This window comes from Rhinopithecus bieti, unplaced genomic scaffold (genome assembly GCF_001698545.2).
Source record: "Rhinopithecus bieti isolate Rb0 unplaced genomic scaffold, ASM169854v2 scaffold_39870, whole genome shotgun sequence".
In the NCBI taxonomy this organism is placed as follows: Eukaryota; Metazoa; Chordata; class Mammalia; order Primates; family Cercopithecidae; genus Rhinopithecus; species Rhinopithecus bieti.
Genome location: NW_016817144.1, coordinates 2,210,699 through 2,225,926, shown reverse-complemented (window position 1 = coordinate 2,225,926; position 15,228 = coordinate 2,210,699). Strand labels below are relative to the sequence as shown.

At 38.1% G+C, this 15,228-nt stretch overlaps 1 protein-coding gene across 1 annotated transcript in view; it reads right to left on the bottom strand.

The window, feature by feature from the left end:
• The window catches only part of CEP112 (centrosomal protein 112), a 567,381-nt gene that overhangs the window by 298,025 nt on the left and 254,128 nt on the right, over window positions 1-15,228 (bottom strand). The window contains exon 20 of the mRNA XM_017855828.1: window positions 6,255-6,362. Coding sequence (XP_017711317.1) covers window positions 6,255-6,362 — 108 coding nt within the window. The remainder of the gene's footprint in view (window positions 1-6,254; window positions 6,363-15,228) is intronic.

Genomic DNA, 15,228 nt, shown 5'->3' with positions numbered 1-15,228 from the left:
TCATGAAAAAAAAAAACGAAAAATTGATGCAGTGGTATATGGCTTCCATTAATAGTATCAGTTCTTTAAAGAATTCATCAGTATCCCTTACTATGTTAGTATTATTTTTGATCAAGAAAATACAAAGACAAAAATTTGATAGGTTTTAAAATCTATCATTCTGAGAAAAGCCTTTGAAGTTTAACATGCTTCCAGACAAATTTATATATATTTTTTACATTAAAAGAGTGAAACTGTCACAATGTGGATAATAGGGGGTATACAAAAAAAGAATTCACCATGATTTCATTCTCTAAAAAATAATTAACAACACTGTTTTTATATTTCTGTCTGATTTTGAGGTTAAGGATAATTGGGTCAGAGGGTGTAAGCACTTTTCATGACTCTTGATAGAAACTGCCAGAATCCTTTCCAAAAAGCCTATAATGCCACTAGCATGTATAAAAGTACCAATTTCACTAAACTTTTACCGACTTTAGATGGCACATCATGGTTAATTCTAATTTGCATTTTTATTAACACCAAGGCTAAAGATGTTTCTACACAGCTGTGCACTTGATTCATTTCTTATCTCTTTCTTTCCTTTGCCAGGTCACTTATTGGGACATTAATGATTTTCTTATGATTTGTGCTAATTACTATATTTATCTGCTAATTATCTTTATATATTATACATTTATTAATTTTATAAGGAGAGTTACTCTTTGCCTAAGATATCTGCTTCAATTATTTCTTCAATTACTTTTTTAACTCAAAATACTTTTTATTTAGTCAAATGCATTTAAATTTTTCTTCGTGTTTTTTCTTATTGTGTCTGACTTTCAGTCAGTGGTGTGCCAAAACAACTACAACGTAAATGCAAATCAGGTGCTGACATCATTTGGCCACACTTGGTTATAAATTTGTGTCCCATGTGATTATCATCAAAATGAGAATATAATTTTAAAACTCCCACAGAGAATTCTGTTACATCTTATACTCACCCTGTAGTATAATAACCTCTGATTAGCATTTGTGTTACAAATAAAGAGTTTTAACTTTGGTTTTCCCTTCTCCCCTGTTCCTTCGTCAGTTTACGTAGAGGAACTGACATTTTCTTATTTTCTTAGTGCTTCTAATATTGTTTTAATCCAAAATACCTCAATTATACTTTGTAACTATAGCATAATAAAAAGTAACATTCATTGCCCTTCCTTAATATTTTTATTTACATTTGATTAATAATTACCTCTGTTTCCCTCCCTCTTACCACCCCTTACTCCTCAATTCCAGCCTCCGATTCTTCACATAGTTTTCTAAACCTAGTTTTTAAAACCAGTTTCCAAGCAACTTCCTCCCATTACTAAAGTTGTGGAAAACATCCTCCATGGCTCTTTAGATAAAAGTGTATTTCAGGAGAAATACATATTTTTAATTTGGCATGTGTTAGAATGACTTTCAGTTGCCATCACATATTAATCGGAAATTAACTACTTCACTTTTATATAAAAGCATTTTTTTAAAACTCTGATAGAATAACTCCATTGCACTGGCTTCTGCAGTTAGAAAGTCTGAAGTTATCCATACTTTGGCACTGTTGAAAATAATGTGTCAGCTCTATCTTCTATCTTTTCTTCTCTTTTAGGCTTTTCATTTATTGCTTATTTTTTACATTGCATATAAATTGTTTGAATTTATTTTCTATTTCATTAATCCAAATTTATTACCCACTTAAAATGCTATAGAATACAATACAGACCAGGCAGGTGGCTCATGCCTGTAATCCCAGCACTTTGGGAGGCTAAGGTAAGAGGATTGCTCGAGCCCAGGAGTTAAAGGTTGCAGTGAGCCATAATCGCACCACTGCACTCCTGCCTGGGAGAGACAGCAAGACCCCATCTCTAAGAAAAAAAAAAGAATATAATATAAATGCTCCAAAATATTTATTCCATTGTATTGTTTCTTAGCATTCATAATTTTAATGTTTTACTTATCCAAGTAATGTATAACATGCTCATTATGAAATTTGAAGTAAAAAAGGTTATTTAGAGCATACAATGAAAGTCTCAATTCATCATAACCCTAACCCATAATTCCAGGCCAATTCCATAGTCATGTATAATCTTACAGAATTTTTTCACCGAATTTACATATCTAACTTTGAGACACATATGTTTTAATTTTACATCAATGGGATCATAATATACAAAGTGTTCTAAGAAGTGCTTTATTCCCCTCACCAACATGTCTTAGAAATCTGCATATGTTGGCACCTTCAGATTTATATCAATCTTTTTTTTTTTTTTTTTGAGACAGAGTCTCGCTCTGTTGCCCAGGCTGGAGTGCAATGGCGCGATCTCGGCTCACTGCAAGCTCCGCCTCCCAGGTTCACGCCATTCTCCTGCCTCAGCCTCCTGAGTAGCTGGGACTACAGGCGCCCGCCACCACGCCCGGCTAATTTTTTGTATTTTTAGTAGAGACAGGGTTTCACCATGGTCTCGATCTCCTGACCTTGTGATCCTCCCGCCTTGGCCTCCCAAAGTGCTGGGATTACAGGCATGAGCCACTGCGCCCAGCCTATATCAATCTTTTTAATAAGTATATTGTATTCCACAGTAGGTATTTAGCATTATTTATTTATTTATTTATTTATTTTTGAGACAGAGTCTCGCTCTGTCAAATCCAGGCTGGAGTGCAGTAGTGCCACTTTGGCTCACTGCAGACTCCACCTCCTGGGTTCACACCATTCTCCTGCCTCAGCCTCCCGAGTAGCTGAGACTAGAGGCACGTGCCACCAAGCCCGGCTAATTTTTTGCATTTTTAGTAGAGACAGTGTTTCGCTGTGTTAGCCAGGATGGTCTCGATCTCCTGACCTTGTGATCTGCCTGCCTCGGCCTCCCAAAGTGCTGGGATTACAGTTGTAAGCCACCACGCCTGGCCAGCATAATTTATTTAATCATTCATTTTATTTACAACTTTTTTCAATATTACAAATAATCCTCCCAAAACATGTATGAACGTAGATCTTTTGCACATGTATAAAATTTCTATAGGATAGGTTCTAAGAAATAAAATTTTGGGATTAAAATCTATATGAATTAGTTTTTTTGGAACAGAACATATATATCCTATATATGAATATGTAAATATAAAGTATACATATTCATATGCGCATATGTGTCTGTATATGTGCACACATGATTTTTAAAAATAAAATGGTAAACATCATCTTCTAATAAAAAGTAACAGGTCCTTGCCCCATCCCACTCCTGTACTGGTGGCAACTCTTTTAAAACATGCCTGTGCTCCTTTCTCTGGTGATTACTTCCCTACCTCTACACAATATGCTACATAGCTCTCTCTTACTTTACCAAAGCTAGACACTCCTTATAGGTTTTCTCCTAGGACAAATGGGGATTTAGCTCATTTACACTCCCTCGCTCCTCTCTCCCACTCTTGTCACCATTTTACTAGTTACTCCATTCCTTTCAGTTCCTCCAGTGGTCAACCCTGTAATGAGGAATATACTAAAACCTCTGTGTTTTGTTTCATTACATGGGCAGCTGCTCAAATCCACACTTCATGATAATACCTCAGTGCTCTCACCCTTCCCTTCCCAGGCCCTCCATCCCTTTCTTCCACTTCCATACCTATACCATCTTAACCTTTACTGTTACAATAGCAAGGCTGGTGATATGGTTTGGCTGTGCCCCAACCCAAATCTCACCTTGAATTGTAATAATCCCCATGTGTGAAGGGCGGGACCAGGTGGAGATAATTAAATCATGGGGCAGTTTCCCCATATTGTTCTCGTGTTAGTAAGTAAGTCTCACAAGATCTGATGGTTTTATAAATGGGAGTTCCCCTGCACAAGCTCTCTTGCCTGCCACCATATAAAAGGTGACTTTGCTTCTCCTTTGCCTTCTGCCATGATTGTGAGGCCTCCTCAGCCATGTGGAACTGTGAGTCCATTAAACCTCTTTCCTTTATAAATTACCCAGCTCGGGTATGTCTTTATTAGCCATGTGGGAACAGACTAATACAGTTGGTAACATCTATGCCCTGTTCTGTAACCCTAAGCTAGTTTTTAAAGTTGAAAACAATAAATGTCATCTAATTATTGTGTCTATGTACATATTGTTCAATGATGAATATTTTGTCTGCCAAGACTACATTTCCTTTTTTATTGGTCCTGTGTCATAACACCTGTGCTGCTTGATAAAGAATGTACCTTTAAAACCCAGTTCCAGCATTTTCTACATTTTTATATTTTCTAAGTTTGCAATTGTAGTCAGCATGGTAAACTGTTTTATGCTAACCCCATTTGATGGTCTTCTCTGTGATGCTCCTTCCAGGCGGAGGATTACACCAGGGAGGCCATGTTTGCTTTGGCCAATAAAATGTGAGTAAACTTACTTCTGGGTCAATGTTAGAAGCCAGCAGATGCTCAAAATATTTCCTTTTCCATTTCCCATAGCAATGTTCCAGATAGTTCATTCTAAAAACTGGACTCAAGATGACATGACACGGGTCAGAGCTGCAGTCAGTCCTCAAAGGACACGTGACATAAGTATGAAATAAGCCTTTTTTGTTCTAAGCCATTGAGGTTTAGGATCATGTTTACCAAAGCAAAACCAAGCTAAAAATTAATAGTAATTTTAAGTATTTTAAGTATTTTAAGTATTCTGGGAATAAGCAGAAATATATTTTTAAAAGAAGAAAATAAAACTTTGTATTACTAAGTAAGAGGCAGAGCACTGAGGACAAAATCTCAACTCCTTACACATCCTGGTCCTAACCTCCCTCTTCCCCTTCATCTCCCACAGCAGGAACCTTTCTCCCCATACTCTGGCTAACCTGGTCTTCAGCCTCAGTTATCTTCCTTGAACACTTCCAGCTTGCTCTCTTCTCAGGATCTTTGAATGTGCTGTTCCCTCAGACTGGAATACTATTTCTCCAGAGCTCATGGCTGGCTCCTTCCTGTTCTAAAAACAGCTGTGCTAGTTTTTAGAACTCAGCACAAATATCAGGGTTTCCCTGATCAGTTATTCAAGGCTGGTAATCCCCTTCCCACCCTCCACCTGGCAAAGGCTATAAAGGTACCATTTTTTCTTCTACATAAGTCACTCTTCAGGCCGGGTGTGGTGGCTCACACCTGTAATCCTAGCATTTTGCCAGGCCGAGGTGGGCAGATCACCTGAAATCAGGAGTTCAAGACTAGCCTGGCCAACACGGTAAAACTCCGTCTCTACTAAAATTACAAAAATTAGCCAGGCGTGGTGGCGTGTGCCTGTAATCCCAGCTACTCGGGAGGCTGAGGCAGGAGAATCGCTTGAACCCAGGAGGTAGCAGTTGCAGCGAGCCAAGATGGCATCACTGCACTCCAGCCTGGGTGAGTGAGACTCCATATCAATAATAATAATAATAATAATATAACTCACTCTTCAAAATTATTTCACTTTTTAATTTGTAGACTGAGTAGTCACCAAAAAGCAAACTCCATGAGAGAGGATGCATGCTCTCTGTTGCTGTTCTCCCTCATACCAGGGAGAGCACCTGGCACATAGTAAGTACTCAACCGTATTTCTCAAATTAATGGAGGTTTAACCAGTGCACTGACAGGACAGAAGAATTACTGAGATTATTAGGATACTTGTTCCCACCCAGATCTCATGTTGAAATGGAATCCCCAGTGTTGGAGGTGGTGGATCATGGGGTGGGAGGTGTTTGAATCATGGAAGCGGATCCCTCATGAATGGCTTGGGCTATCCCCTTGGTGATAAGTGAGCTCTCACTCTGAGTTCACGAGTGATCTGGTCATTTAAAAGTGTACGGCACCTCCTCGCTTCTCTCTCTGTCTCCCTGGTTCACTCGCTGGCTCCTGCTTTTGCCATGTAAGGTGCCTGCTTCTGCTTCCTTCTGCCTTGATTGGCAGCTTCCTGAGGCCTCTCCAGAAACAGAGGCCACTATGCTTTCTGTACAACCTGCACAACTGTGAGCCAATCAAACCTCTTTTCTTATAAATTACCCAGTCTCATCAATTACAATCGATGTTTCAATCAAACATTCAGATAAAACTGTCAGAATAAACTTCAGTGGAGTGTTAAAATTCTGTTTACAGATTTTATTGAAACAAACATTATTTTAAATATATTGGTAATAACAGCTCTTAGTCACATTTTCATTATGCAGATATTTTGTGATAGCAATTTTTAAAAGAGAAATTATACATGTATTTGAAAAATTTAATGGCAGCATCAAAATGAAAGACCAACCTGTTGTTCATGCCGCTGTCTGATGTCCTCCAGTTGCCATAAAAACTCCTTTGATTGTTTCTCACGAAGGGATTTGGATCTAGTTAGATCTGCCTCCACTTTTTCCATCTATAAAATTTAAAATCAAATATTAATTTTTTAAACAAAAAAATGTGTTCCATGTTTTGTAATTTGTCCATTTGTTTAAACAGCAGATTTTAAACACCTCACCAATAATAATGATGAATTTAAAGGTATTAAAATAATGAGACATTTATCAATTTATCTTAATACATTTTAATTATTTAAGAAGAGAAATTAAATTGGTATATAATTGGCTAAATTCTAAAATTACAACAATAATGTAGTGAAAATATAATTTAGGATGTTCTAATATTTATTCAACATAATTTAATTAAGCCCTTGGTATGTGCTGAATGAGATAAAATATTTCCAAATCATATCTCTGATAGGAGACTTATATCTTGAATATATAAATAATCTTATAGCCCAATAATAAATGGATAATTAAACTCAATTTTAAAATGGTCAAAGAGCCTGAATAGATATTTCTCCAAAAAGATATATAAAAGGCAAAAAAGCATATGAAAAGATGCTCAACATCACTGTCTTTAAGCAACTACAAATTAAAACAAGAATGACATATCACTTCTTGCCCCAAAGAATAGCAATAATAAAAAAAGACAAATAGTAACAAGTATTGGTGAAGATGTAGAGAAGTCAGAACCTTCAACACTGCTGCTGGGAATCTAAAATGGTATAGACATGCTGGAAGACAGTCTGTCTGACAATTCCTCGAAATGTTAAATAGAGTTACCATGTGTCCCAGTAGTTTCACTCCAAGGTAAGAAATGAGAACATATACATCCACACAAAACTTTGTCTACAAATGTTTATAGTAGCCTTATTCATAACATCCAAAAAGAGGAAACCACCCAAATATCCATCAGTTGATAAATGAATAAACAAAATGTGGTATATTCTTAGAGTAGAATATTATTCAAACATAAAAAGGAAAGAAGGATTAATACATGTACTTTGGGAGGCTGAGGCAGGAGGATTGCTTGAGCTCAGGAGTCTGAGACCAGTGTAGGCAACATAGTGAGACTGTGTCTCTACAAAAAAGAAACAAATCAGCCGAGCATGGTGGCACACGCCGATAGCCTCAGCTATTCGAGAGGCTAAGGCAGCAGGATTGCTTAAGCCCCAGAGGTTGTAGCTGCAGTGAGCCATGCCTGCCCCACTCCATTCCAGCCTGGGAAAAAGAATAAGATCCTGTCTCAAAACAAAAATTAATTAAAAATAGAAAAAAAAATTAACACATGTTATAACATGGATGAGCCTTGACAGCATTAAGCTAAGTGTCACAACAGACCACATACTGTAGGATTCAATTTATATTAAATTTCCAGAATCGGCAAACGCATAGAAACAGAAAACAGATTAGTGGTTGCCTAGGGTGAGATGGCGATCTGAGAGGGTAACTGCTAAAGGATATGGTGTTTCTTTTGGGGAAGATGAACATTTTCTAAAATTGACCGTGATGATGGTTACATAACATCCTGAATACAATTTTAAAAACCACTGAATTGTACACATATGAGTGAATTGTTGGTATGTGAATTTTATCTCAACAAAGCTGTTATTAAAAAAGAAAATGGAAAAAGGAAAAGTCAAAGATTCCACCACACCCAAGAGGCCTCACTTAATCCAATCCCAGTGACCTCTCACAGCTCATCTTTACTGCTCTATCCCCCCCCCCCCACCACCACCACCACAGTCCACCTACCTGCTGCCCAGGCCTATAATGTGTCAGAAGTGCTCTCACCTTGGGGGCAGGAGGTTCTGCCTGATAGTCATACAGCACTTTCTCAAAGTATTGAGGCTTTGTTTAGCATCACCTTTGTACCGAGACCTCCCAGACCACTCAATCTTAAATTGAACATTGCAATTCCGCAGCCCCTAAGTCCACCTAGTTCCCCTTTCCCTGCTTTGCTACCCTTTTGTTCCACAGGCTATATCACCTTCAGATTCACTATATAATCTACATCTTCATTAGGGCTGTTTGTAATGTCTCTCTCCCCCCGTGTAACATCACCCCATGTCCACTGTCATCAGTGAAATAGTATCAACCATTTATCACAGTGCCTGGCAGATACAGGGAATCAATAAATACTAATCAAATGAAAACAAAGATTGCACAGTGCACCCAACTTGGTTCAAGACTTGCTGAATTTACAGTTTTCAACATTTAGTTCCAAATTCTTTAAAACACACACAAAATAAATAAAAGCATGTTGGATCTAACTTTTTCTATCACTTTGTCCATGTTATGATCAGATGCTTGTTTACATGCAATGAGAAAGAGATGTTCTTACAGTCATGAAAAAGCTCTCTATGTCAACAACATGAAAATGATGTCTTTTATTCAAAGCAATGCAGTATTTTATTTGTCTTTAAACCCCTGCACATTTGGGTATAACTTAAGACAATATTTTTTGTCTGAGGCAATTACCAGTTAACGCAGCAACCATTCTACCACTGGCTACTTTATATTACTTATTATTCTGCTTCACTGGTATGTGGAACCACTTCTACTTTGTTCAACTTGTACACAATGCCTTCTTTCAGGTTACCTTTTGGTAAGCACCAAGATTAGTTAAGACATGAATATTGGAGGAAATGAACTATGAAAAATGCTTCTTTCACAGTTTTCCACAATATATTTGAAAAAAACATTTCAATGCATTTATTCAGACATGATTAGACTTTAAGGTTCTAGGAATAAAGATGTTCAGTGAAAGGCAACCAGTTTCACTGCATGAGAACAAAATGCATATTACCACCCACTACTGTGTCTAACAGCACATTCCAGCTTACGGTTCTTATACTGAAGTTTGAATACCCTCTAGATTATGGCATGATATTTAGCACCCAATTATTTCTTTGTAAATACCAAGGACTGCAATCCCGAAAACATTAAGTCACCGGCGTAAAATTCAATTAGAGTTCTACGATTACTGATTCATAGGTAATTAGTATTGTGGTCAAGAATAAATTTAAGGAATGATTAAAGGAAGCACAGTCAAGCACACTTTGGTTTTTTGTTTCTAACTCAAGACTTTAGTTTCAAGGCTCTCTCTCCTTCAATGCTTTTCATATTGGACCTCAAGTGGGAGGCTCCTTAATCTGTCCTCAGCAATCCAGACTCCAATACCCTTGACATTTTCCAAGGAAGCCATGGCTGTTCTTGACTCTAGGGCCTTTTGCCCATCATACTATCCGTAGGTCCTTTCATTTTTTTTTTCATCCAGTCAGTCTTTTCAAGGTTGACTCAAGTTTCCCTTCCTCTCTAAGGTGTTCTTTAATCCCACTAATTGAATAAATGCCTTCCTTCTCTATATGCTCTAGGACTTAACATCTTTATTCTCCTAGCACATTGTGCATTTCTCTATAAAATGGAAATGTTTCAAATGTGTAAGCTTTGTTTAGTAATCCAGATAATGAACCCACAAATATAAGAACTATGACAAGTCTTTCTTTTGCATATTTACTTAATAGCTGCCATGGTATGCGAAGTAAAGATGTATTAAATTCTTAAGGATGAGGAGGAGGGACATGAGCAAGATGGTGGAATAAAAGTTCCCCAGCTCCAGTCTATCTCATAGAAATCCAACTAGCAACCATTCACAGACAAGAAAACCTTTGTGAATATTCCAGAACTTGGGAGTGAGTCTGAGACATGCTCTTGGATCACAGAACTGACAAAAGTCACATTACAAAAAAAATAGAAATGGTTTCACGTTGACTGTATCGTCCCTCCCACAAACCACCACAGTGCCACACAGAGAGGATTCCCCCAGGCCCATGGTTTCTACAGTGGGAAAGAGATCTGGAGGTCAACATCCAGCTTTCCCAGCATTCCAAGATGCTTGGCAGGAGGCCCACTTCTGCCTTGCCTTGGGAGTATTAGCAGGGCTAGAACATCTGAGATCAGCTAGAAACAAAGAAGAGAAAATGGAGCTCACAGCAACCTCTGCATTCCGGCCAGTGGAGGCACCCAATCAGAGAGACCAACAAATAGCATCACTGAGCAGGAAGCACGGTTGAGAGATCTGCCAAGCTCAAGTCCCTAACCAGATCTGCCACCCAGCCTCAGAGCTTGGCATACTTCCCCAGGCCGAGAGGCAAGCCCAGATCCCTGCATATCTGCAGAGCAGAGCATGTAGTCCAATCCAATCATAGCAGTGATTGCCCCTGTCCAGCACTGGAGCCCAGCCTGAGGTGCAGGCAGGGAGGCAAGCCCAAAACTACACACAACTGTGGGCACAGCATCTGGCTTTGCCCATCTGAATGGCTGGCGGAGCAGCAACCCCAGAGACCTTGCCAGCATTGGAGTCCAATCTTCAGCCCCATCCAACTACATATTTCAAACATGAGTACCATCATGCCAGGGAACCCAGACTGCAACCCTGCCTAATCAGAGGTTATCACAGAGCCCAGCCAGCAGCTGTGCTTGATTGTGCAGCCTAGCCAATGGTCTCACTGGACTGTGAAGCACAACCAGAAGCAATACCTGACTTCATAAAACAAGCAGCAGCCCGTTGTAATTAAAGAACCCAATAGCAAAATCTGCTTGCTCATGGTCACTATCACCTGGTCCATCCAGAATCTTAGGCTAGACTAAATATTGAAAGTGTCCATCCCCACCAAAGGACATCTGCAAAGGCCAAAAGAGGAAGCCAATTCATCAAACGCACAGACACCAAGGTAAGGACACAACAGTTACAAAAATATCAAGGAAATAAACACCACAAAAAGAAACTAAGAGAGAAACCTCCAACAATGATCCCTAAAAATATGAAGGTCTACAAAATGACTGACAATTCAGAATAATCCTTCTAAGAAGATCATGGATGTATTAGTTTGTTCTTGCATTGCTATAAAGCCTTGAGAGTGGATAATTTATAAAGAAAAAGAGGTTTAATTGGCTCACAGTTCAATAGGCTGTACAGGAAGCATGATGCTACCAACTGCTCAGTTTCTAGAGAGGCCTCAGGAAACTTATAATCATGGCAGAAGGCAAAGGGGGAACAGGTACATCACATGGCTAGAGCAGGAGCAAGACAGAAAGAGTGAGGGCGAAGGTGCTACACACTTTTAACAACCACTAGATAGTGATAGTGAGAACATCCTCACTATCACAAGAACAGCACCAAGGGAATGATGCTAAATCATTCATGAGAACCCACCCCCATGATTCAATCACCTCCCACCAGGCCCCAACTCCACTGGGAATTACAATTTGAAATGAAATTTGTTTTGGGACACAGATCTAAACCATATCAACAGAATTATAAGAAAATATGGATAGAAAAGTAAAACTTGAAAAACAATATACAGACAAAAGAATTAGTTTGACAAAGGAACGGACACTACTTTTAAAACAGAAATCCTAGAGAAAAGAATACAATAACTAAACTGAAAAATTTTATTAAAAGCTTGAACATCAGGCTCAAACAAATAGAAGAAACAATCAGTGAGTTCAAAGACAGGACATTTAACATTATCAAGTCACAGGAGCAAAAAGTAAAAAGAATAAAGAAGGCTTATGAAAATTATGGGACACCATCAAGAGACCTAACTTTCATATAATAGGAGATCCAAAGGAGAAGAGAGAGAAAAATGCCCCCCAAAAAAGCATATTTAAGAAAATAATGCCTGAAAGTTTCCCAAATCTGGAGAAAGATGTCAATATCAAGGTACAGAAAATTCAGAGGTTACAATCGAATTCAACCCAAAGAGAGTTCACCAAAACACATCATAAGCAATTATCAAAAATCAAAAACAAAGAATTCTGAAAACCAAAAGAGGTAAGATACTTATCACATACAAGCGAGTTACAACATGGCTATCAGTAGATTTCTCAGCAGAAACCCTGCATGCCAGGAGACAGTGGGAAGATACATATTCAAAGTACTGAAGGAAAAAAGCTCCCAATCAAGAATACTTTACCTGGCAAAGTTATCCTTCAGAAATAAGAGAGAAGAAAAATCTTCCCTCACCTCCATCTTCCCCTCAAAATAAGGGAGGTCATCACCATGAGCCTCGTCTTACAGGAATTACAAAAAGGAGTTATTTAAGCTGAGAAACAGTCACTTTCATATGTTAATAACAAAAACATATGAAAGTAAAAAACTCAATGGTATAAATAATACATAGTTATATTCAGAATACTTTAGTGCTATAAATATGGTGCGTAAAGCAATTTTATCTCTAGTATGATGGTTAAAAAACAAAACTTTAAAAAGCAACTATAACTACAATAAATTGTCAAGGGAGGCCAGGTATGGTGGCTCATGTCTGTAATCTCAGCACTTTGGGACACTGAGGTGGCCAGATCACTTGAGCTCAGGAGTTGAAGACCACCCTGGGAAACACAGTAAGATAATGTCTCTACTAAAAATACAAAAATTATCTGGGCACAGTTGTGCGTGCCTGTAGTCCCAGCTACTCGGGAGGCTGAGGCATGAGAACTGCTTGAACCTAGGAAGTGGAGGTTGCAGTGAGCTGAGATTACACCACTGCACTATGGCCTGGGTGACAGACCAAGACTCTGTCTCAAAAAAATAATTATTAAAGGATACAAATTATAAAAAGCTGTAAATTGTGAACTCAAAAACATAAAATTAAGGGAGAATAAAAGTTTACAGTTTTATATGCAGTAATTTATCATCTTGAAGTAGCATCTTGTAAGTAGATGTTTTATGTAGTCTCATGGTAACCACAAACTAAAAATCTATAGTAGTTACACAAAACATAAAAAGAAAGGATTCAAAGCATATCGCTACAGAAAATCATCAAACTGCAAAGAAAGATAGCAAGTGAGGAAGAAAAAAAACCAAAAGAATCTACAAAACAACCAGAAAATAAATTACAAAATGAAAGTACTGAGTCCTTACCTATCAATAATGACTTTGAATATAAATGAACTAAATTCTCCAATCAAAAGACTTAAAGTAACTGGGTAAAAAAAACAAAACTCAACTATATATTTCCTACAAGCGACTCATGTCATGCTTATGGACACAAATAGACTAAAAGTAAAGGAATAGAAGATATTTTGTGCAAATAGAAATGAAAAGAGAGCAAGGGGACATATATTTAAATTAGATAAAATAGAGTATATTAGTCCGTTCTCACACTGCTATCAAGAAATACCTGAGACTGGGCAGTTTATAAAGGAAAGACATTTAATTGACTCACAGTTCAGCATGGCTTCAGAGGCCTCAGGAAATTTACAATCATGGTAGATGGCAAAGGGGAAGCAAGGGACCTCCTTCACAGGGCAACAGGACAGAGTGAGTGTAAGCAAGGGAAATGCCAGATGCTTATAAACCATCAGAGCTCATGAGACTCACCCACTATCAAGAGAACTGTATGGGGGAAACCACCCCTATGATCCAAATACCTCCACCTGGTCCCACCCTTCCTTTGTGGGGATTATGGGGATTACAATTTGAGGTGATATTTGGGTGGGGACACAGAGCCAAACCATATCATAGAATTTAAGTCAAAACTGTAAAATGAGAAACAGAAGGTCATAATATACTGATAAAGCACTCTACTCATTAAGAGGATATAACAATTCTAAATATATATGCACCCAATATAATGGCACCTAAATATATAAAGCAAATATTCATAGATATGAAGGAAGAGATAGACTCTAATACAATAACAGGAGAGAACTTCAATACTACACTCTCAGCAGTAGACAAATCATCCACATAGAACATCAATAAGGAAACAACAGAGTTAAATGACACTTTAGAGCAAAGGTACCTAAAAGACATATGCTCAGCATTCCATCCAACAGCAACAGAATACACTTACGTCTCAAGTACACATTAAACATTCTGCAGAACAGATAATATGTTAGGCTACAAAACAAGTCTTAACAAATTTAAGAGGATTTAAATAATATAACATGTTTTTTCAATCACAATGGTATGAAATTAAAAATCAATAACAAGGGTCAGATGCAGTGGTTCATGCCTGTAATCCCAGCACTTTGGGAGGCTGAGGCGGGCAGATCACGAGGTTAGATCGAGACCATCCCGGCTAACATGGTGAAACCCCGTCTCTACTAAAAATACAAAAAATTATCTGGGGGTGGTGGTGGGCACCTGTAGTCCCAGCCACTTAGGAGCTTGAGACAGGAGAATGGCCTGAACCCAGGAGGTGGAGCTTGCAGTGAGCTGAGATAGCGCCACCACACTCCAGCCTGGACAACACAGCGAGACTCCATCTCAAAAAAAAAAAAAGAGAGAGAGAGAAACCTTGGAAAATTCACAAATATTTGAAAATAAACAAAATACTCCTGAACAACCAATAAGTCAAAAAAATCAAAAGATAAACTTGAGACAGACAAATAATGGGACACAGGATACCAAAACTTACGGGATATAGCAAAAAGAGCTCTACAAGGCAAATTAATGGAAAAAAAAAAAACCTGTATCAATTTTTTTTTAAAAAAACAAAGACAAACCTCAAATCAACAACCTAATGTTATACTTCAAAACTAAAAAAAGAAAAAATGAACTAAGCCTAAAGTTAGGAGAAGGAAGGAAGTCATAAAGATCAGAGCAGAAAAAAATGAAACAGAGACTAGAAAAACAATAAAAACCCCTAAGTCTGATTGGGGTGCCTGAAAGTGAAGGGGGAAATGGAACCAAGTTGGAAAATACTCTGCAGGATATCATCCAGGGGAACTTCCCCAACCTAGTAAGGCAGGCCAACATTCAAATTCAGGAAATACAGAGAATGCCACAAAGATACTCCTCGAGAAGAGCAACTCCAAGACACATAATTGTCAGACTGACCAAAGTTAAAATGAAGTAAAAACTGTTAAGGGTAGCCAGAGAGAAAGGTCGGGTTACCCACAAAGGGAAGCCCATCAGACTAACAGCAG